Source organism: Tachysurus vachellii, chromosome 13, assembly GCF_030014155.1.
Source record: "Tachysurus vachellii isolate PV-2020 chromosome 13, HZAU_Pvac_v1, whole genome shotgun sequence".
In the NCBI taxonomy this organism is placed as follows: Eukaryota; Metazoa; Chordata; class Actinopteri; order Siluriformes; family Bagridae; genus Tachysurus; species Tachysurus vachellii.
Window position 1 is genome coordinate 9,914,694 of NC_083472.1, and position 23,537 is coordinate 9,938,230.

General features: G+C 36.7%; 3 protein-coding genes across 5 annotated transcripts in view; 2 read left to right on the forward strand and 1 right to left on the reverse strand.

Moving 5' to 3' along the window:
* LOC132855683 (serine/threonine-protein phosphatase 2A 55 kDa regulatory subunit B beta isoform-like) overlaps positions 1-4,417 on the reverse strand; it is a 51,537-nt gene extending 47,120 nt beyond the window's left edge. The window contains exons 1-2 of the mRNA XM_060884843.1: positions 4,191-4,417; positions 4,021-4,098 (exon numbers count right to left, since the gene is read on the reverse strand). Of these exons, the coding sequence (XP_060740826.1) occupies positions 4,021-4,098; positions 4,191-4,197 (85 nt within the window). The 5' untranslated portion in view covers positions 4,198-4,417. The remainder of the gene's footprint in view (positions 1-4,020; positions 4,099-4,190) is intronic.
* A 40-nt stretch (positions 4,418-4,457) lies between these two features.
* Positions 4,458-11,765, forward strand: tmco6 (transmembrane and coiled-coil domains 6). Of its 2 annotated transcripts, none has more exons than XM_060884841.1 (13): positions 4,458-4,592; positions 6,173-6,288; positions 6,513-6,622; positions 8,013-8,196; positions 8,277-8,381; positions 8,489-8,580; positions 9,018-9,134; positions 9,557-9,671; positions 9,798-9,984; positions 10,209-10,303; positions 10,470-10,637; positions 11,182-11,307; positions 11,607-11,765. In XM_060884841.1, the coding sequence occupies exons 2-12, from the start codon at positions 6,253-6,255 to the stop codon at positions 11,302-11,304; spliced, it is 1,332 nt and encodes a 443-aa protein (XP_060740824.1). In that variant the 5' UTR covers positions 4,458-4,592; positions 6,173-6,252; the 3' UTR covers positions 11,305-11,307; positions 11,607-11,765. The 2 variants fall into 2 exon arrangements, with proteins under 2 accessions (XP_060740824.1, XP_060740823.1); XM_060884840.1 differs by lacking the exon at positions 4,458-4,592 and adding an exon at positions 5,805-6,073.
* Positions 11,766-11,880: 115 nt separating this feature from the next.
* dnajc4 (DnaJ (Hsp40) homolog, subfamily C, member 4) lies at positions 11,881-22,770 on the forward strand. 2 transcript variants are annotated; one of them, XM_060885016.1, is made up of 7 exons: positions 11,881-12,106; positions 15,320-15,465; positions 15,828-15,918; positions 17,034-17,209; positions 17,305-17,469; positions 20,584-20,670; positions 21,329-22,770. In XM_060885016.1, exons 2-7 carry the CDS (start codon positions 15,359-15,361, stop codon positions 21,423-21,425), a joined length of 723 nt encoding a protein of 240 aa, XP_060740999.1. In that variant the 5' UTR covers positions 11,881-12,106; positions 15,320-15,358; the 3' UTR covers positions 21,426-22,770. The 2 variants fall into 2 exon arrangements, with proteins under 2 accessions (XP_060740999.1, XP_060741000.1); XM_060885017.1 differs by lacking the exons at positions 20,584-20,670; positions 21,329-22,770 and adding an exon at positions 18,289-18,807.
* Positions 22,771-23,537: the final 767 nt, after the last annotated feature.

Here is a 23,537-nt window from a genome sequence, read left to right on the forward strand (position 1 = left end):
TCGCTTCAAAGTTCTCCTGGTCAAATTCAAAGGACAGTAAATGGTGCCATCTAGTGGTTAGGTACCGTAATGTTACTTGAGTTTAGTGCTGCGGTAATGCACACCAGGTCCAGTATGTCAAGTCAAGTCAAGTCAAGAAGCTTTTATTGTCATTTCAACCTTATATAGCTTTTGCAGTACACAGTGAAATAAGACAACGTTTCTCCAGGACCCTGGTGCTGTATAAAACAAAGACAGAGCTAAGGACTTAAGTAAGTTAGTCCTAGATACATACTGTAAAGTGCATCTGTACAACCTGGTACAGGACAAGACATAAAGACAGTGCAGGACAAAAGACAGTGCAAACAAAAAATACAAGACATTACACAAAAGACAATACACAAAAGACAATACACAAAAACAGAGCTGACCATTGTAAATACTTTATGTTCAATTAACATTACATGTGCAGAAATACTGGAATGAACACATTAGTATTATACAGATGTATGCAAATGTTTAGGAACCCCTGACAATTTCCATGATTTTAATTTATAAATATTTGGGTGTTTGGATCAGCAATTTAATTTTGATCTATCAAATAACTGAAGGACAATATTTCAGTAGTGAAATTAAGTTAATTGGATTAACAGAAAATGTGCAAAATTAGACAGGTGCATAAATTTGGGCAACCTTGCCATTTTGTTGATTTGAATACCTGTAACTACTTAACACTGATTAACTGGAACACACAATTGTTTTGGTGAGCTCATAAAGCCTTGAACTTCATAGACATGAAATGGAAGACCACAGGCACAGTTCTTGTTAAGGGAAGAAGTGGCAGGCTACATAAAATATTAGAGAGGCAAAGGCAAAGGATGGTGAGAATGATCAAAAACAGCCCACAGACCACCTCCAAAGACCTACAACATCAACTTGCTGCAGATGGTGTCACTGTGCATCGTACAACAATTCAGCGCACTTTGCACAAGGTGAAGCTGTACAGGAGAGTGGTGCGAAAGAAGCCTTTTCTGCACACACCACAAACGGAGTCGCTTGAGGTATGCAAACGCACATTTGGACAAGCCAGCTTCATTTTGGAATAAGGTGCTGTGGAGTATCGCATGGATTCCACTCAATGTCAGCAGATTCTTGAGAATAATGTTGAGGAATCAGTCACAAGTTGAAGTTACGGATATTTCAACAAGACCCAAAACACTGCTCAAAATCTACTCGGGCGTTTATGCAGAGGAACAAGTACAATGTTCTGGAATGGCCATCTCAGTCCCCAGACCTGAATATCATTGAGCATCTGTGGGGTGATTTGAAGCGGGCTGTCTATGCTCGGCAACCATCAAACCTAACTGAACTGGAGATGTTTTGTAAGGAGGAATGGTCCAAAATACATTCATCCAGAATCCAGACACTTATTACAGGCTATAGGAAGCTTCTAGAGGCTGTAATTTCTGCTAAAGGAGGCTCTACTAAATATTGATGTGATTTTTCTGTTGGGGTGCCCAAATTTATGCACCTGTCTAATTTCGTTTTGATGCATATTGTGCATTTTCTGTTAATCCAATAAACCTCATTTCACTACTGAAATATTACTGTGTCCTTCAGTTATTTAATTGATCAAAATGAAATTGCTGATCCAAACACCCAAATATTTATAAAAGAAAATCATGGAAATTGTCAGGGGTTCCTAAACTTTTGCATACTACTGTAGCAGCAGTTACATGAGGTAAAGTATTGTGCAAAACAACAATCGACTGAAATGTGAGACAGCATGTGCAAAGAGCAAAAAACAGTGTGCAAAACAGCATGTTTGATGGATATATATGATGTGGGTGTGTGTTGTGCTATTGAACCCGGAATGGCCGCTGCGTGCTACTGCTGCGCTGCCATCTTGGACCACAGGTATGCTATAATCTTAGAGCACTATGTAATTTAAAAAAAACAACAAAACTTTCATAAAATCTGAAGTAAAAGTGCATTATAAGCAGAGATGTTGTTGTACCATAGATATTTAGGAGGACACGCACTTCCCCATAATGAGATAAATCCAAACGGTCACCCCAAAGATATTGTTTACACTGTATTTCTATGCATGCTGTTAGTATGACAAAAGGGAAAAAGTGACATTTTTTAGGGTAGACTGCCTCAATAGTCTAGCAGCGCTAGTCAATGTCAAAATAGCTGAACTAAGTAGCTGTACTTAATATTTAGCAGCTATTTGACAATAGAATTGTTAAACAACCAACAGTCATTTATCAGGGATACAAATATTTAAGTGATTCATCAAGTAAGAGAGTTATCATCCACAGAACTAAACTAGAACATGGTGATCTAGTAAAATAAATTATCTTTTTACATTGCGGTAAGGAAATGACAGGTTAAAATAAAACATATTGGCAAATCTAACAATTTTGACCCTAATGGTTGTGCCTCAAGCAACCATTTTCCCACGGCATTAGCACCACCACTAATCAATAATAACTCCAGATAACAGCACAGAAGTAGTAAAACTACTGAAGATAATGGATAGAGTTCAATGCAGTCTTACTGTTCCATGGACTTACATTTTTAAACAGGATTTCTGTTTGAAAAGCAGAAATATAAGCAGGTTGCTTATTTATTTGGTTAAGAAAAATGGCTATACAACTTAACTGGCGAGAGGTTCTTTTTTCCGTATGTGATTACATGACTTAGGAAAATGTACTAAAACCCATCAAATATGATAGCACATGATTATATGAAGCTTAATTATATAGAAAAGGGGATAGCAATTTTAAAGCATCCCTTCGCACAGCCCTTAAAAACAGGCTCTGCTGAAGTTATTTTTTAACTTCAGTTTCCATCAAGCATAAAACAACAGTTTTCCCTCCATAGAATACATTTAATGACCCATAAACCACATATTGCAATAGAAATTAAGTGAGAAGAACCACTGGGGTGCTGAGAGAGTGGGTATAAGCTTTGTGAACAGGTGCCATCTGCTCTCCTCCCCTGAGCATCAGCATATCAAAGAGTTGACTTCCTCTCTCTCTCTCTCTCTCTCTCTCTCTCTCTCTCTCACACACACACACACACACACACACACACACACACACACACACTCACTCACTCACTCACTCACACAAACACACACACACACGCACGCAGACACTCACTCACACACTCCTCCTCACTGCCTGACTCACTGTTGGGAGCTTGCACTGGCTTTTTAAAGGAAGCACTAAAACCTCAATGAATATTTATGAGCCACCAGGATTTCTAATTATAGACTGACAAAGATTAAGTTATATAGAGCTTTAGAGCTTAATGATTATCAATTAGCTAGAAATTATTGATACAGTCAATTTGGCATAATTTATAAACAAATATATAGTATGTATACAAATGTATACTACAGAGTTGTCATCACATATCATTTTTTGACACTCAGGCATGTCTAAAATTGAACAAGCATCAGGTGGGTTGCCTGTTGCTCTTACATCATGGATCATTTAGAGACACCAGTCAACTTAAATGCATGTTTTGGGACTGGGGAGGAAAGCGTAGTACGCACAGGGAACCCCCAAAGCACCAAAAATGCAAACCACAAAACCACCATTTCCCCAGTGTGCAAACTTCTTGGGTACAAATAAAATAATCTACATTTATTTTCAAATGTCAGCACGTATGTATTATGTGTTATAGATATAATATGGAATAATAATAATATATAATATATGTGATATAGATGCATTGGATGTTGTCAATACTGATTTTGGGGAGCTCTGTCAGAAGAAGTGCTTGAATGCAGTAAAGACACAAATCCCTATTTCATACCTAAAGATAATTTAAGTGCGTGTAGAAATCAATTAGAGGGTTTATTTGAGAAAGTGAATTAAAAGAAGATTTAATTTGATCATTTCAAATGTCATCATTTGTATCAAACTGGGTGTAGTAGACATGATTAATATTCATCATGTTGGACATTTCTAGTATAGTTTCAGTACACAGGCGTAAAGTAGTTGAGAGATAAGAGTCTGTTCTTACCTTCAGCTGCGTTTACTTCAGTCGGACCCTTTACTTGAGCAAAGCACCAGCATCTCTCCTCTGCACTGCCTCCGCGTCCTCGATTATTCAAAGCAGGAGACAAATCCTAGTCAGTACCAGTAAGAAATTCTATAAACATTACATTACCTGCACATCTGGATGTGTCCTACCTAGCATGATGTTCTGATTCCTTACTGTTTACAGTACTCCAGCGCTCAAGAAAATGATGGAGGACATGAAGGAATGATGGATGTGCGCTGCTCCACGTCAGACAGATTTGCGTTCATACTAATCCCCAAACACAGGGGTTGATATCAAGGTGTTTTCCTCCCTGAACTTTTCTGTAAGTAATATAAGCTGTATGATCCCCTGTGCGTGCTGAAGACGCGGAAATTATTTCTGCTTCTGATCAGGAAGCTGCTCCCTTTCGACTGATCTGCTTTCGGTGTTTACTTTTCTTTTAGCTGTTATCTTTATTATTACTGTGACTTTTCGTGTTCCTTCCGTTTCATACTCATGCTTCTCGAACCACTTGTTTTAGAAACAATGCTTAAAATATCACCAATGTTATGGTATGTAACTAATTGTGATGATTTTCACACACACACACACACACACACACACACACACACACACACACACACACACACACACACACACACACCATCATCTTTGTGTCATTGTTGATTTTGAGCCACCACACAAATAATATTGAATCATTAACGTTCTTACGGAGGTTTATTTCTACTTATCTATTTGTGTCAAGACGGTGACAAATGGATATGGATAAATTATTATAGTATAGTATGTATGCACAGGGTATGTGTATAAATATATTCATATTTTGATGTAATATGTAATTACTATAGAATATATTAATGTTTTTTGTTATTATTTTTTTTATAATTCTGGCCCTTTTAAATAAAAAAACGCGCAAAAAAAAAGCGCACACACAAACACACACATACACACACACTCTCACACACACTCACACACACAAACACTCTCTCTCTCACACACACACACAAACACACACACACACACGCTGCTGCCACAAAATGTAGCCTATGTTTTAGAGGTGACTTGGACCTCAACTCATTAATCACCATTATGACCCATAAAAAAAACCCATAGCTTATATACATTCACCATCTTTACAGGTACACCTGCACCCCTTGATCCTTCATGCAGTTTTTCAGTCTAAAATGTTCATGTTCACCTTCAAATATCAGAACGGGTAAATACTAAGATCACAGTAACTTTGACAATGCCAAATTGTCTGTACAACAGTTTACACATACAAGAGTTTACACATAAAATCAGGAAACATCCAGTGAGCAGCAGATCTGCAGGCAGACACACCTTGTTGGTGAGAGCGGTCAGGAATAATGACTAGTTTGAGCTGACACACTTTACAGCTGTGGTGAGCAGAAAAGCATCTCAGAACATAGAGATTTATGCAGGTGGGTAGGCAACAACAGTAAAAGTACAAGTGTTAGAGTGGAAAATTGGTCTTAATGATTTAATTGATCATTTTACAAAAGAATAACAGTAGGTAAAGCTCAGTTGTATATGTCTCTTTTTCATGAACACAAATGAAAGTAGGATATTCATAATTTTTATATGATTTGTGACCTTTGAATAATCAGAGAATCACTATTAGCATGGAATATGGATTAGTGAACTATATTCTCTGTATAAACCCCCTATAACTTTATAAATGCTTCATATTTTCCACATATCCAAATTGCACCAAACATATTAAAGGTCGTTTTGGACTTTAATTTTGAAATCGCGTACGTCATTTCCTGTTGCAGCAGTTTAGTGCGTCCTGTCAGCATGGATCTTGCTCTGCAAAGTGCAGAGACTAAAAACTATCTATCTAACTAACTAACTGACTAACTAACTAACCAGAATTTGCGTCTAAAAGCACGTGGGTTCGCAGGTAATAACGTGTGCATTATGTGGCGACTGAAAGCAGTGCGACACAAATCGAGTGTCTCTGTAAAAGATTTGGAGGAGTTTAAACAGAAGAGAAGAGAACATGAAAAAGGTTTGTTTTTGACATTTGTGATGGTTTGCGTTATTTTTGAATATTAATGAGACACATTTTGTGCTTCTGTTTTTTCCCCCCTTCTGAACCTGTCCGTAGTCCTGAGACAGACCAGGAGAGACAGACAGCTGGTCAGTAAAAGGCTTCTGTTAAATGATGAGGAGCAGGAAAATGACCTGATGGAAACAGACTGTACTCCTTTTTCTCAAGATCAGGTAACTGCATTCAAATCACATTTCTATTTATTCACATTTATCCAAAGCACCTTATAAGTCATCCATGTGAATCAGGTATTTAGTCTATAATCCATATGAAGCACAAAAAGGATGAATTCATTCAACTATTGTTTTCTCATCATAATGTAAATTGGTTGCTGTGCTTTAATATGTTGTGTGTTGAAAAACTAATGACGTGTGTGTGTGTGTGTGTGTGTGTGCAGATTCGAGAGATGTTGCACAATGTGCAGCATGGTGGAGAAGAGAAAGCTGCTCATCTGGTGATGCTGAGAAAGGCACTAAGAGACCCTCAGACTCACCCCATCTTCACTAAGTATTCTTGATTGTATTAATTACATAATTTGACTCTGATGCCCAAAAATGATGATGTCTGTAATTGCTGAGCATAATAAGATTTGTTTCCATGACAGTACAGTATTTTGCTATAAAGGTTGTCAAAAAGCCATTTAATGTAGTTAATAACAGTAATAATAATAAGAGGCACATATATGGTGACAAAAAAAACAACACTGTGTTAGTCTGAATATGAATGGTGACCTGGAAAAACCTTTCACACTGGCAAATCTGGACATTTTCTATTACTTATTGAGTACCAGCTTTACTGATCAGAAATCTGTTTCCCTTTGTAACTCAGCCACGATTACATTTACAGCAATTTAAATGACGGTTTCTCCCAAAAGGAAATAAATCACATCACATTAAGTATACGTGTACCCATTTTTTATCAATCCGAATGAATTTAATCTGTTTTCAGATCTGAAAAGTACTGTTCATATGTACCCTAAACACTGCAGTCCAATTCAAATATTGGTTCTCATTTGTATTACATATATTCCAAACAAAACTTCTGCGCAAACACACAGGGTTGCTCATTGGGTTCACACCCGAAAATGGGCAAATTCAAGTGTTTACATGGTAATTCTTTTTCAACACCACCCCAATCCAATTTGAAACTGAATTAGGATTAAGCTCAGTGTACAGTTGCAGTGTGTACAGGAAGGTTTTTCAATACGATTGACCTCTCATCATGAGCACTAATGAATTGTTTGCTTTAAACATACTGATTCTACTGAGATGCCTGTCTACTTCTACCTCTGCATTTCTAACCTAAACTACTTCCTGCAGTTTACAATGGGAAATGGGTTATCATTAATATCAGTCTCTGTCTCATCATCAGAGGTAAACATTAAGCATTTAAACTGTTCTGTTCTATTAGCTGTTTCCCTTTTTTGTTTTTTATTAATGTCTTTTTTCCACTGTCATCTGACTGTGTATTGGAAAAACTCAATTTAGTTATAAACCCAACTTTTTGTCATTTTTGTCAATTATTTCCACAATTTTTGGCTGTGACAACATCTGCAGGTTTTTGCACACTGCAACATATATGTATATGAGATAAGCATGCCATTTTATTTTAATTATCCTAGATGGTCTCTTTAGAACCATCCTATAAGAATCTTTTTAAAGAATACAGAGGATACATTTTAGGCACTAGCTAATTTATTTATTTATTTATTTATTTATTTATTTTTTAAAGCTGTTGTCTGCTCATAAAGTTATATTTATTTATACTTTCTAAAATTGTCCTGCATTTTTCATTTTAATGCAGGCCTGCCTTTTATGCAGATGTTTCCACCCGATGCTTAGTGAAAAATTATGTATTCTCTCTCTCTCTCTCTCTCTCTCTCTCTCTCTCTCTCTAGGCGGGAGAACAGCATGTATGTGCTGGTTGGGCAGCTCAGCGGACACAATGCTCAGTGCCAGCTGGAGGCAGTGAGGTGTCTTTATGAGCTGTCCAACTCTCCTCACCCTGGTGTGGGCCAGTCATGCTTGTCTGCAACCCCATATCTTCTCACATATCTGTCCAGCCCAAGTGCCAAACTGACAGTTAGTGAATGTCATTCTCAGAATGATTTTGACTTTGATATGATGTATATGGTTTTCACATGTCTAACATGCCTGCACAGGAGCTTTGCCTGTACACATTAGGCAATCTGTGGCCAGAGGGTGCGGTAGTAAAAGAGAAGCTGCTGGTCCAGGGGATAGTGCCTGCTCTGGCTAACTGCATCCAGGTAACGTCTGATGAGAACCTGTTCAGCTATCCATCACTTTTTAATTTTTGAGCTCTTCAGAAAGACCATGTTGTGTATGCTTTCTTAACTTTCTACAACATCCTTAGAATCAAAGATGTAAGCTGGCAGTGATGGAGGCAGTGGGCTTTACATTGTCACAGCTGCTTCAGGATAAAGATGCTGCAGACAAAGTTATCCCGTGAGTTACGAAAATTAAACCTAATGTTAGCAAATTTGGTTCAACTAAACAATCCCTTTACAAATAGTTCATAGTTAACTACATCGTTTTTTTTCTATATTTTGTAAGTGAAATTATGGTTTATATTTCACCCCAAAGCCTAAGATTATGTGTATTTTCTGTGTTCTCTTGTTTTTGTTTCATGACTGTAAAAAGGTAGACACTAAACATACACATGCCCCTAGCCTCTTGCTCAGTAAATGATTCTAAAGGTTTCTAATATCCCCAACCAAAAACCTTGTGCAATAAACCAACAGTGACAGTTTCCTCATTTGTTAGTCACTTGTACTTCTGAAAGTATTTGTTCATTAAGTTTAATTAATTTTAGTCTTTGAAATATTTATTATTAATAATAATAAAATGAATCATAATTGTAATAATCATAATATTTTTTTCAGGATGGTCATGTCCTCTGGTTTCGTCCCTTATTTAATTTCGCTTCTGACTCCAGATCCAGAGTTTGGTATGGGAGCTGCAATCGAATGTGCCTGGTGTTTACATTACATAGTATCACGGTATGGCTTTTTTTTTAAACTACGAGCCTGTTTCTCACAATATTAATTCACCAACAAACTCTTTTTTTTATTTTTTTTCTAATATATAAATTATGATGTTACTGATAGTTGTACAAACTTATGCCTGAAAACTTATTTTCATGTTTTATTTCCTACAACACTGCTATCAGTTAAGTATTATTGTACTTATCTTTCAGAAATTGCCATTTGATTCATTATTATAATTCTGACCTATTCTAAAATTTAAGTAACAAAAATGATTAGATTGAGTTTCTCCTTTGGCCTTGTGGCATGACTAACCGGTGCTTGACTACACCTCTTTTATACACAGCTAAACCGTGAATCTTTTCTAATTGTATTCCGTCGTTATTGCAGCCACTCTGAGTGTGTTTGTGGTTTATGTTATCCATTTGTTTTTGCAGTACTAATGATGCCTCCACCTTGATAACAGAAGGACTCCTTTCACAGTGCAGTAACCTGCTGATTACACTAGGAGGGGCTGTTGCTGAAGTAAGCACTAATGATGGCATGGAATTGGTGAGTTGCAAAAGCTCTAAGCAGTAAAGCAATTTCTAAACGTATACATTTCTCATTCGTAAACACATTTTCCAGCTTTTGTAGTCCATAAGAAAGAACGCGCTCAAGTCTATCTTTGCCTTGTAGCTGATCTGGCCCTTGCTGCGCTGCCTGGGTAACATGTTGGCCAGCGGGGTGTGCGAGGCTGCAGGATGCACAGTGGGAATAGAGGATGTCCGTCTCTTAGCTGCTCTGTGTGTGTTCAGCCAGACTTACTTAACCTCCCACTGTGCTCTGAGCAGGGAGAGCCTGTGGGTCCTGAACAATCTCACAGGTAATACCAACAGCAAATACCATGATGGAGGTGGCCACAGGAAATGAATCATGAGACAATAAAAATATGATCTTCACTTATAGTTTAAAGTCGGTTGTGATTTTAAGATAAGATATACCTTTATTCGTCCCAAAATGGGGAAATTTCCCCATATTGTACATATTTAACCAGTTTTATATTGCCAATTCTTAAAATATCATTCTGTGCCCACTTTTTGGTTGCAGCTGGTTCACCAATGTTTTGTTCAGCTGTGCTGTTCTTGAAGATGGTACCATCTCTTCTCCAGCTTTTACCCTTTGCAAATGGAATCAATACCATGGTGAGAGAGAGCGAGTGCGCAAGACACACACTCTGTATACAGACTTGTAACATAGATTAATGTAAACATTCTGGTGCACCTGAATGTCTAATAACTGATCATGTCATTTATATTAAGAGACATTATTTTGTTAGACATTTATTTGGGAGTTCATCTCTATTACCAGGTGTTAAGAATTCTGGGTAACATTGCTCACAATGGTCCAGGATACTGTATTCAGCTGATGCAAGCAGGTCTACTCTCTGTCCTTTGTGCCACACTCAAAATGGCTGACCCAGACATAGTAACACTGAGCCTAGAGGTGCTGCATTTGCTCATAGCTAATAGCCCACAGGTGAGACACACACACACACAAAATGAACTGAGGGCACTTTTGACTTCTACAACCACAAACTCGAACAACAAAACAGAACATAAAGCATCTGCCCCCAAACATATATTATACAGTGGATATATGTTTCAACATTGTATAGCAAAAGGTGTTAATGGATTTTTTACACTTGGTCCAAATGGGGATTGGTATTCATCAATAAAGTTGCTGTTGTAGGTAGAGGGACCCAAAGCTCACTGAACAACAAAAAATAGAAAAAGGTAAGTTTATTAGAAAATTGAATAATTGTTGGGAACGTATAAGGGCCAAATTGGTCAGGCAGTCATAGGATTAAAAGTCTAGTCCCACTGCTATGGTTTATTCTTATTAAGTGTAGATTTCAGGGAAAGTCGCACCGACTATTAAGTCTTGCTTTGGACCAAAAACCTTTTGCCTGCTGTGCTTTATTCCTCTCATCGTATTATTTACTTTTGCTTGCTTTCTTTTAATAACTGTCACATGTCCACAAGCCAGTGTATCAGTGCTGTCCATTATGTTTTTAATGCAGGTAGCTGAAGAGTTTATCAGGCTGGATGGCATTCCTCTATTGGAAGCAATTCAATATAACAATGAAGATGAGCAACGTCTTCGGGCATCTTACATCTTAGACCACTACCTTCACGCTCACTAAATGGTTAGTACAGCCATTTAGTACTGTGATAATAGTACTGTATAGAGATCGGTTCATTGTTTCTGCTTTTGTCCAGAAGGCTATTTTTTAATAGTTTTGCTTCACTGGATCATTTGTTAAACTTCTGTTAAATGCATAACCAGATAGCAAACTGATATTGGCTCATTGTATAATTTATATGTGGACATTCATTTTTACAATGTTGTACTCAGTGCTGGGTCAATCCTTACGTGTTGCACATGTGTCTTTCTGCGTTATACCAAAGCAGTTGTCTATATTCAATTTTTAATTGTATTTTACAGATCCCTCATGACTGTGAGGACAAACAGGACCTGCACTCCTTAGATTTTTAAAGAAAGACAATCATTTTTTAACATGTTTACTGTTGTATTATTGTACTAAATCTTACAAAAGTATTTTGTCAACAAAACATTTTGTAAATAAAGTATTTTTTTATTTTATTGGTACGTATACTGTGTGTAAAGTTCATATTGCTGTTGTAAAGAGTTAATACGGAGGAGGAGTAGGAAGATGGGGGAAAATCATTTTTGTTCAGGACTTTTATTTTGGAATGACGTTGCGTACAAGCTGTAAACAAACAATAAATGGAAAGTTAAAGGATCAAACTGTAAAACAAACAGAACGGTCAGGTTTAATCCCGAAAAACAGAGGATTCACTAACCATTTAAATAAGAAACTCAACACCAATCGACATGTTTACAGTCTGAAACACTGACCGTTCTGTTTCTGCTGCTGCTCTGACTCTGACTCTGACACTGACTGGAAGAGCTCTGTAACACTGGTAGGTTTCTGGATATAAAACACACCTTGCTAGTTGTTAATCACTAAGCTAACAACTTGCTGCTGCTAGACCAACTTATTTTACTTCACTTTAATCCTTCCATACCGATTTGTTTTGGTCAGTAGTGTTAGCCTGGGAAACTAGAAAAAGTCAATAACAGTTGTATTAGTATTAACACTTTTATGCTGTCGTAAGTTAAAAACGACAACTTTATCACTTCGGCTAGTCAACGCCTTCATTCTCGGCTAAATTTTAAACGACATAACTATTAACTCGGTAACTCTAGTAGCTTTACGGACAAAATGTTTTGTTCATTTCCTCATGAGCTGTTTTATATTCACTCAGTACGAATGGCTTTGTATTGAAAATGTGTTTGAAAAATGTTTGCTAACCAAATTAGCTTGTTATTTACAACCCTCTTGAGTGCGTTACAATGGGCTGTGGCGATATATCACGATATTTAGGGTTGTTAGATAAAAATTCTCAGTGAAATCGACGTGTCACATTTGTTAAAATGGATTTTAACTTTACATTAATTTGATACAAACAATACATTTACATACAAAGATGAAACGTTCAGTTGAACTACTTGTCACTGTGTGACATTAGAATTGTCCAGCATTGTGAATATAAGGTAAGGAAAGGTAAACTTTTATTGTCCCTAGTAGGAAAATTTGTCTTGAGCCATCACCCATGCTGCAGCCATACAGTACACACATTAGACAAATACAGTTCACAAAATACACAGAATATTGAATACATAAAATTACAACTCTGTATTTCTTCTATTTAACAACTTCACAGACACTGGGATAAAAGAGTTTTTAAATCTATATAATCTGCAGCGACGAACTCTGAACCTCCTGCCAGAATGCAACAACTCATACTCTGTATTTAAAACATGGGAAAAATCACAGACAATCCGCTCAGGGTGTATTTCAGTTGCATGTTCGTACGTAGTTTGCAATGGTGTCAATTCTTTCACTCCTATAATTTTCCAAGCAGTATGTATCATTCGTATCAGCTTTGATCTCGATTGCACAAATCGATTCCCAAACCATACTGTAATACAGTATCTGATTAAACTCTCAATTACTGCCTTTTAAAAGATTACCATAAATTTTTGATCAACCCCATGAACTCTCAGATGACGTAAAAAATGCAATCTTTGTTGTATCTCACTACAGAGATTATCTACATGTATATGCCATGTTAGTGAATCATCTAAAAAGACACCAAGATATTTATATGATGAGACCTGTGCTACATTTTGATTGTGGATGCTCAGTGGCCTGTGATCACCCACTCCTCTAGGATCAAACACCATTTCCTTTGTCTTACCTACATTTAACGCTAAGTGGTTGTTATCACACCAGTTCTCAAATCTTCTAATCTCTGAAAAATATTTGGACAGGTCTCCATCCTTTTTTAATAACCCTAAGATTGCAGTATCATCTGAGAATTTCATAATATAATTACTGGGGTAGCACCTTCTGCACACATCCGTATACAGAGTGAACAACACCGTTGAACTAACACAACCCTAAGCGGTACTCAGAGTTCAAACTTCAGAGAGTGTTCTATTAACACTAACCTGCTGCCTACGGCTGGTTAATAAAGAGTGACACTATTTAATAATAAGAGGGTGAACTTTAAGATCCAAAGATGCGGCTGCAGCATGTTGAAAGCTGAACTAAAATCTAAAAACACAAGACGTGCATATGAGCTAGTATCCTCTAGATGTCTATTTATTAAATGTGTGATGGTTATAGCAGCATCATTAGTATTTATATTACTCCTATATGCAAATTGAAATGGATCCAAAACACAACTAACCTCAGTTTTTACATAATTAATCATAATTTTCTCCGAACACTTCATCACTATCGAGGTCAATGCCACTGGATGATAATCATTATTCTCCTTACAACTAGATTTTTTAGGGACAGGGATAATAACAGAACTCTTCCAGATATTGGGGACTGTGTGTGTGTCTCTATAGACTTCTGGTAGATGGGACACCAGGCTTCTGCTAGTTCTTTACTACACGATTGCAGTAGCCTCCCAGAAATACCATCAGGCCCAGAAGCCTTGCCGGAACAAACGTGAAAATAAGTCTCTCCACTGTATGCTGATCAATAATTATTTTAGAAGTACTGATTATACTACAGCTGGGATTATTAGAAAATGACTTTAGATGTAACTTTCAATATTATTATAAAGTTTAAGGGATAAAGCTTGCTTTCTCAGTCACCAAACAATTGCTTTTGCTTCTTATTGGTTGATCCAGATGCATGGAACACTGTGTTGGTGGCCTAATACATAAAATACATCCTGGTTTGGATGCTAATCTAATCCATCACGGGTCTGTTTCCACCCTGCAGTTGGTTATTTTCCAATAACAGGATAGTTTGAAGTGCTAGATTCTGCTTATACCACATTTCTTTGCACATCCTGCATTAGTGTACAATTCATGTCTCTATTCTTTTTTACATCCAATTGCTTGTTTTTTTTTGTACATTTTTTTTGTAAATGTTTATACACATTATCATTATTATTTTATAACATCTGTTTAATATATTAATGCTTTTTCTCTATTATTACTATGCACCAACAGACCAAGACAAATTCCTGTACATGTAGACTCTCCAGTACCTGGCAATCAATCTGATTTTGATTCTGATTCACCGCCAATTAAACGTTTAACCATCATTAAAGCTCAAAGGAGAATTGTTATATGTTTTATGTTTAGTTTGTACAAAATGATTTGGAACATCTGCAGGACAATTAGTTCATGCCTCTGTTCTTCTTTCTGTTAAATTTTTGAAGCTTGTCAAGTTAACAGAGAAACTGAATGACCCCTGAGTCAAAGCACTGAATGAATTGTACTCTGAAAGAAATGGCTCTTTACAGAAAGGCCTCTTATCAACAATTAATCTTGTTATAGCGTCCCTGTGAATTCACTGTTACTGTACTAATGGTAATGTATTAGAAAGGTTTATTAACATAAACCTATGATTTGAATCATGGCTGTCACGATATCAGTCGTCACCGATCAGATCAGTGGTGTAAATTATATAGCACTAGAACATACTATTAGGGGCTGTGAATTCCTGTTAGACATTATCATAGATAAGACTGGCTCAGTCACTTACAGTGTGATGTTTGATTAATTACTGTGTGTGTTATAATTGAAGTTTATGCTTTATTCAGTTCTCTGCAGATTCTCCTGTGGATAAACATGTTCTCAGAATGAATGTTAGCATGATACAGATGGAGGCCCCACTGCGGCTCTGTCACAACTGTCTGTTTTTCTATAAGCTTCCACAGCGCTTCCTGTCACTTTCTTCTACTCACAGGCAAGTTTGTATTCTTGTGCATAATTTGCATATTACAGTTTGTGCCAGTGTAAACATTTGAAACTTGTTTTGTTTATCCATTGTCTGTATTTACCTACTGAAAATTCTGTAGTCTAAATAGTACAGCTGTTCTCTTTATCAGCAGTCGTCCATGCTGTTGGGCTTCATTGAAGAGCCACTTAATGATGATTGATTCAAAACCATCAACACGTTTAGGTTATGTCGTATTTCATGCAGTCAGATGCACATCCTCAAGCTGTTTGCTGGGTCTAAAAAGATATCACTATACCAATACTGTACATCCATGATCTAAAGAAAAAAAAATCATTTTTTGCTTATTTGCACTCTTCCACTGTCTTTAGGTCACCTGCAAGTTACTACGATGTTCTAGGGGTTAAGGCTGATGCATCACTGGATGAAATAAAGAATGCATTTTTTGACAAGTCCAAAAAGGTTCTCCCTCACATTTCCATTTTCGTTAGTCATTTGGTAGACGCTCTAATCCAGAACAACTTACAAAACATTCAGGCAGTTACATTGGACGTTAAAATGCATTTAGTCTAATTTACAAATATATTTATTCCATGTGTATAAGATTTGCAATATAATTCAATGTTCTTTTTGGTCAGATATTGTAGCTAAAACAGGCCACTGCTGTCGTGGCTTCATTCTGGCTTCATGTGAACCGAGGTCAGGGTTATCAAGGGCAGTATGTTTTTGTGCTGTTAAAGTACATCAGGTAGCCACAGTACTGTTCACCACTAGAGGGGTCTGTTTCATTATAGTGATGTGGGCATCAGATTTTTCTCAGTACTTCTTACATTGTGTACATGCAGGGAGCTTTAAGTTTATCTCACACAAAATTGTTGTGGTCTCTGTGATTGCCTTGTGGAACATGTTCATGTGAGTACAGGTTCCATTTGTGCTAAGGATTCAAATATTTTAATTCCAGTAAATTGCATCGTATTGCATATTAATTTGGTTAATTTGGACCCAAATAAAGACGTAGCATCTGGATCGTAGCATCTGGATGGTATCCAATAATTTATGGCCACAGGACAGAGTCAAACATGCTGTTATATAAGGACACAAAGTTGCAGTGGAGACTGTTTGTGAAAGTCAGTTGTTTTTCAGCTGCATCTGTGAAATGCTTAGCGCATACTTCATTCCGAGCATTATGAATGCAGTGCAGTTTCCAATTTCCCAGCTGTGCAAGAAACCATCATCAAACTAGAAAGAAAAAAACAAAACAACAACATATAGTGATGCTTAGTATTCTCTTAACAGCTCTAATTTGGGAATGTGAGAAGGAATTTTGCATGTTATGTTGGTGACCGATGAGTTTATATTTGTCTTTGAGTTGGTCATGGTCTCTGCGGGTTTAAAGCAGACATGAGGGTACTTTGTACACGAAGAGGGCAAAGATGAAAATATGATAGAGGGGTCCTGCAAAAATTTTATGTTTCTGAAGTAGCTCAACTCATTCTTCAAGTCATGCACTGATTTGTATGTCAGTATTATTGTTGAAGTGTAGCATATGTATTAAAACTGCATTTCTGTTTATTTAGCTTCACCCTGACAGTGACCCGTCTAACCCGGTCCTCCATAGTCAGTTTGTTAAGCTAAATGAAGCTTACCGGGTGTTGAGCAAAGAAGGAACCAGGAAGGATTATGACCTCCGAATGAGATATCATAATTTGGACCAGAGTTTTAGACCCTCCTCCAGATACACACACAACCCCAGGTAATCCCTGTAAACCTGGTCTCCACGTGTCACATTTAAATATGATTTGTGAATGAACTCCTGATTTTGTTCTTCTCTGTACTTCTCTCTCCCAGCACTGCTGAGACGACTGAGAACATGCACTACTGGGAGCAGTTTCGGAGTACCCAGGAATTCTCTGAGGATGACTGGCAGAATAAGAGGAAGAAGAATCTGCGGCTGGTGGGCTACTGCCTCGTCGCCATGCTTCTGAGTATCGGTGCTCATTACTTTGGGTTCAGGTAGTGTGAGAAACACAATCCCAACAATGATGTTGCTAGTAATGCCAAATGTTCCCTTAAATGTGACATTTTTTAATAATATTACATTAAACCAAATATAAGATTATTGAGCCTATTTTTATTTTCATGAGAAAAAAATCTGCCAATAGAACACGATCATTTCAAGGTTGAAGTGAGTGGGACTATCTAGAAATAGGTTAAATAATCTTAGGTTTGGTTTATTATTTCATCATATATAAGAAAATTGGAGCTAAATTTGACTCTATTCAAAGCATTTCCACTTGCCAAGATGCAATTTTTTTTTTGCAGTGTTGAAGAAGGGAGCGTGTGACATCTGGCAGAGTTAGAACAGATGTGTGAAGCAGAATGGGCAAATATTTGCCAAGCAATCTGGCAGAGTTAGAGCAGATATGTTGAAAAGAATGTGTGGGGGAGTGGGCTGTGAGGGGACCTAATGCAACAGAGAATATCAAATGGTTGGAAGCGGTTATAATGGCACATTTTGGCTATACATGTTACTAGAGAGTCACAATTAGAAATGGAATTCTGAACAAACATTATTTGCCACATCTTAGCTTGAGCTAATGAAAGAACGTCTGTTCTATCTGCTATGCTAATGCTTTGTTTGCTATTCTGATAAATTGATTAATCCTGAATGTGGTGAGTGAATAACCAGTACTGAGTATCCAGAATCAAGATAGGCTTCACTGCATGATAGGGCTGTTTTAAGTGTCTGGATGTTCCTATTAAAGGACTGGGTATGAGGTAAATAAATGATGAAATGAAACTTGCAATATGGAAAACATGCCTATTTTTTAGAAAGCTGGAGGAACTACATAATGACTTCATGGGCAAAAAAAAAAGATATATGGAAATATCCATAGTTAACCTCTGGATTTCTGGTGGTCAATTTTATGCAGCTAAAGCATTAAACCAAAGCTTTTGGTATCATTCATCAAGAACAGTTTGCAGTTTTTAAATAAGTAATACAACATGATGGGGCATGTGCTTAAAGGAAAATATTCAGTGAAGTGGTTGTGTGGTTATTTAACAACCCATTACAACCCAAGATGTTTCTCTTTTTACAATCTTTAATTATTAGATTCTGCTTATTAAAGAACATCCTGTCATGTTTTTTTTATCCAATTATAGTTGCATTTAATATTGTGGAATGTCCAAGTTAGTTCCTATTATGGCATTTGTTTTGTTTTAACTCACCAGCCTTCTCTTTTTTCTTTTTTTGTTCTTAATGTTGAAAAAATGTTCTGTGTCATATTACAGAAGAAGCTTCCTGAGGATTTTCCAATGTTTGAATACAAAGTTAGAGCTTTACCACAGACTGTTATATACGTTTTATATGTATATATATATATATATATATATATATATATATATATATATATATATATATATATCAACTCCAAAAATGGTTAAGTAAACGTTACCTTTCAGAAATCTTCTCCATATCAAAGATTATACCTGTTATTAATCTGTTTATATGAAGCATCAGTCGTATAAATCTATAGGTAAGTTGTTACTATATAAATCTATTTTGAGGCACACTTTAATATAAAGTGTGTTTTTCTTGCAGCTGAACTACAGTAAGAGATATTCTTATGGAAAATTAATCAGAATTGTGAATTCAGGAGCACCGTGGTCTAAATGTGTTTACTTTAGAATAAAAAAAAGCAGCAAGAACAGATATGAGCATTTATACTACAGTATATATACTAGCAGCAACAGTGGTTGCAGAAGGTTAATCTATATTTTAATCTTAATTGTAAATGGCGATTTATTTATACTAAGAGTTCTTAATATATAAAGTTTGTGTTTACATTTTGATGACCTTGACTTTCTGTACATGTTTCGCTTGTACATTACTCGCTGAAAGAATATGAGATAATTTTTTAGTTTGCTTTTTTTTTTTTTCCCTCCATAAGTTTGCTTGAGCGCCTAGATAAATCTCACAAATGTATGTTCACTGTCGTTTCCTGGTTCCTGTTTTTTATTTATTTATACCTGTTGTAATCTGCTTAATGTTTTTACACCTGGACTGAGACCGAGCTTCACAGACTGACATTACATCGCTGGCAGGCACATTTACCGGTTCAAAAAAATATAAACGTACTTTACGCCAGATACACGCCTTGTGCCTCAACTGTTAATTAATAAAATGTCTGACAGAGACAGTGTGCACCAACAAAACTCACTAACAATAACTCAATTTTGCAGTCAATAAACAAAGTGCAAATCGCAGAAGGCATGGTAACCTTTCAGTAACAATATCTACATAGTAGCAACTGCTCATTCATGAAGTTAATTAATCAGCCAGTCATGCCAGCAGTACAACACAGCAAATCTTAATCAAGAGCTTCAGTTAATGTTCATATCAAAAATGTGTTTTTTGTGACTTTGACCGTGACCTGGTCATCGTGTCAGACAGAGTAGTTTGACTATTTCAGAAACTGTTTATCAGATCTCTTGGGATATTTATGCTCAGCAATCTTTAGAGTTTACACAGAATGGTGTGAAAGACAGAATACATCCAGTAAGCAGCAATTCTACAGGCAGAATTGCTTTTTAGATAAGAGAGATCAGTGGAGAATGGCCAGACTGCTTTGAGCTGACAGAAAGGCCATAGTAACTCAGATACTTACTTATTGCAACTTGAATTTTGAGGCCGATGGGCTACATTACCTATTACCTGACTATTCTTCTCCAAGCACACTCAAGGCATTGCTACCTGTAATATCTGTAAAAAAAAAATATATATTATTATTTCTGTTTTTGCACCATTCTCTGTTTACTCTAGAGACTGTTGTGTTTGAAAATCCCAGATCAGCAATGTCTAAAATACTTAAACCTGTATAAATCTGGTTCCATCAATCATGAACCAGTCTCTGAGATCAAAGTTTCCACATTCTGATGTTAACTGAAGTCCTTGACCTGTATCCACACGGTTTTATGCATTGTGCTGCTGCCACATGATTGGCAGATTGGATAACTGTGTGATTTTATGAGGTCTAGGTGTTTCTATTCTGGACTGTGTATGAAGTAAATAAATTAAGTCTTTTCAACATTGTTACTCCTTTATTTTTATGTTATTTTTTTCAGAAAGCTGGAGGAAATACATAATGACTTCATGGACAAAAAAGATAATGCCATCACTAAAATCTATAACGAGTCCAAAGAAAGAGCCAGGTATGATAACCAACACACAGATTTGGAAGAAGTAAATGTTTTGTGTAAGGAATAACACATGATGTGGCATGCTCTTTTAGTAAAGTGATGTAACCTGATGTGAGTTACTCTGACCACCCCAAAGTTGATTATTTTCCAGTAATAGAATGTCCTGATAAGTTGTATTCATCAGCTATCCCAGTATTTTGCCAGCAGTTGCTGTTTTTATTTACTTAAGAATACCATACCATACATTATTTTCATGATGTCTATTTTCAGAGCTCCTGTTTGTAAAATTATCTTCTTACCGAAAACTTGGTTATGTGGAGTCTTGGTCATACAAGTCCCTGTTTCCCTGTATTAGCTGCTACTATCGAAACAATAATGTATAAACGTTTAGTTTGCCTTACTGTCAGAACATCATCAAAGCTTAACTATGTTTTTAACAATTAACACCTTCTGACCAATCAGATTTGTGAATTCACCAGCTTTATGATGTACATATAAACAGAACGTTAGAAATCACTCACATTTGCAATAAAATAAATGTAAAAAATATGTTCATATAAATGCGGGCATCCAATCATATTTAAAACACTTAGCAGGTTATCATATTTTGTTGCCAAGTTTAAATATCAGTTGAAATAGAACTTTAATAGGATTGTTCTGTTTTATTCAGGGTGAATGGATTTAAGAAGCAACAGGAGATCCTGAGACAGAAACATGCAGAATTTCTGGAGAGATACAAGATTCGTCCAAGCGGCAAAGAGAAGTAAAAATATCATATAGACATCATGAGGCTTGGCAGAGTCATTTGCCGGAGCTCAGCGCACATCCAGGTAGCACGGAAGCTATAGGAGATGAACTATGTGTCTAGGTTGAAAACAAATAAAAATTGTAATAATGATAATATTCAGTGTCAGATGTTTATGAACACACGTTGTATACGGTTTATAGTTTTTTCAGGTATGGGCTACAAATAATGGTCAGTATAGAAACAGGGCTACAAATACAGCAAGCTCTTGTACTACATGACATATAGAATATACAGACACTTGTCATGTCCACTGTACACCACAGTGTGTGTGTGTGTAGTATTTAACTGCCTAAGCCAGGTTAAAGGAGTAACAAAGGTGCTAGCAAAGCCATCATTTCTGAATCATTCATTCATTCATTCATTCATTCATTTTCTACCGCTTATCCGAACTACCTCGGGTCACGGGGAGCCTGTGCCTATCTCAGGCGTCATCGGGCATCAAGGCAGGATTCACCCTGGACGGAGTGCCAACCCATCAGAGGGCACACACACACACTCTCATTCACACACACTAGGGACAATTTTCCAGAGATGCCAATCAACCTACCATGCATGTCTTTGGACCGGGGGAGGAAACCGGAGTACCCGGAGGAAACCCCCGAGGCACGGGGAGAACATGCAAACTCCACACACACAAGGCGGAGGCGGGAATCGAACCCCCAACCCTGGAGGTGTGAGGCGAACGTGCTAACCACTAAGCCACCGTGCCCCCTTTCTGAATCAGTATTTATTAATTAAGGGACCCTTAGTGACGGTCTGGATTTGTTGCAGAACTGAAAATAAATTTCCTCCTAAATTGTTTGCTCTGTTAACTGGATTGGTTATCATGATTCATCAGAAATCACATTCTGCTCTCTCTGTAAAAGAAAAAAGAAACAGAAATCATATTAAGTAATCTGAGTAATATTTTTGGAAGCTTAATTGCTTTGGATAACTGAGACTTAAACTTCAGATATACATCGTACATCCTACTGAACATATGGTTGAATATTATGGCCTTTATTCTGATTGGTGCATTTGGCTTTTGTTTTGTCCTTGTTTTGAACATCCAGTCATAGTATAACTACAGACTACATAACTATGTTTTCTGTTATGCTGTCTTCTGCAGCTGTATCAAATAAGAAGGAGACTGTCATCACCAGGTGTTTTGCACTGTTCACGATTATAAGGAATTGTGTGAAATCAATAGAGTCTTGTGTGAACCCATTAGCTCACTGGGGTTTGACTGTTGCTGCAAGTGGCGTAATGTTTCTCTTTGACATTTTTTGTTGCAATTATGAATTAAACATTATAATGATATTAAATGAGGTAATGTTTTTGTACCATTCTGTTCTCTGTGCTGATATCCAGTTGCTTTCTTGACAATTATGAATGATTCTTCTACAGTTTCTGTAATTTCATTATTTCATTCAATTACTATTGCACAGGGATTATTTTCTCTGTTTTTTTATTGTATCCTTCAGGATTTTTTTTGTTTTTATTGCACCAAATCCTCATACACACATAATCAACAATCCAGATATGAAGGCTAAATAAGAAGCACCTCTTACTTGAAATTATTCTCTTATATTGCTCCCATTGTAGCACGTTGGAAAAGCTCTTTCCCTGTTATCAGGAGATAGTGAGTTTAAAACCTGGCTTTGTTACAGCAGTCTGTATCTGGGGGTGTAATTGGCCCTACTCTCTGGAAAATCTTTCCTCTCACTCCTGTCAAGAGTGACACCAGCCTGTGCTTATTTATACTGAATGGAAGAGTCTGAAAAGATCCTGGAGGAAGTATATATTAGCTGTCATACTCCCAGATAGTTGCAACCCACCTATAATGGGGTGGGAATTGGCACCAAGAACAATGAAGAAAAGTCCATTATAAGGCACTGTTTTATTTTTGCTTTCAACAGTTTAGAATTGAGGGTAACATTTCCCACATTGTGTTTGTTCTTGCTTTTTGTGTAACATGCCTTTTTCTTCCTTTAATAAGCAGTTAAAATTGCCATCAGAATCAGGTTTATTGGCCAAGTGTTTTGACACACACAAGTAATTTGGTTCCAGCTGTTTGTGACTCTCAAAGGTA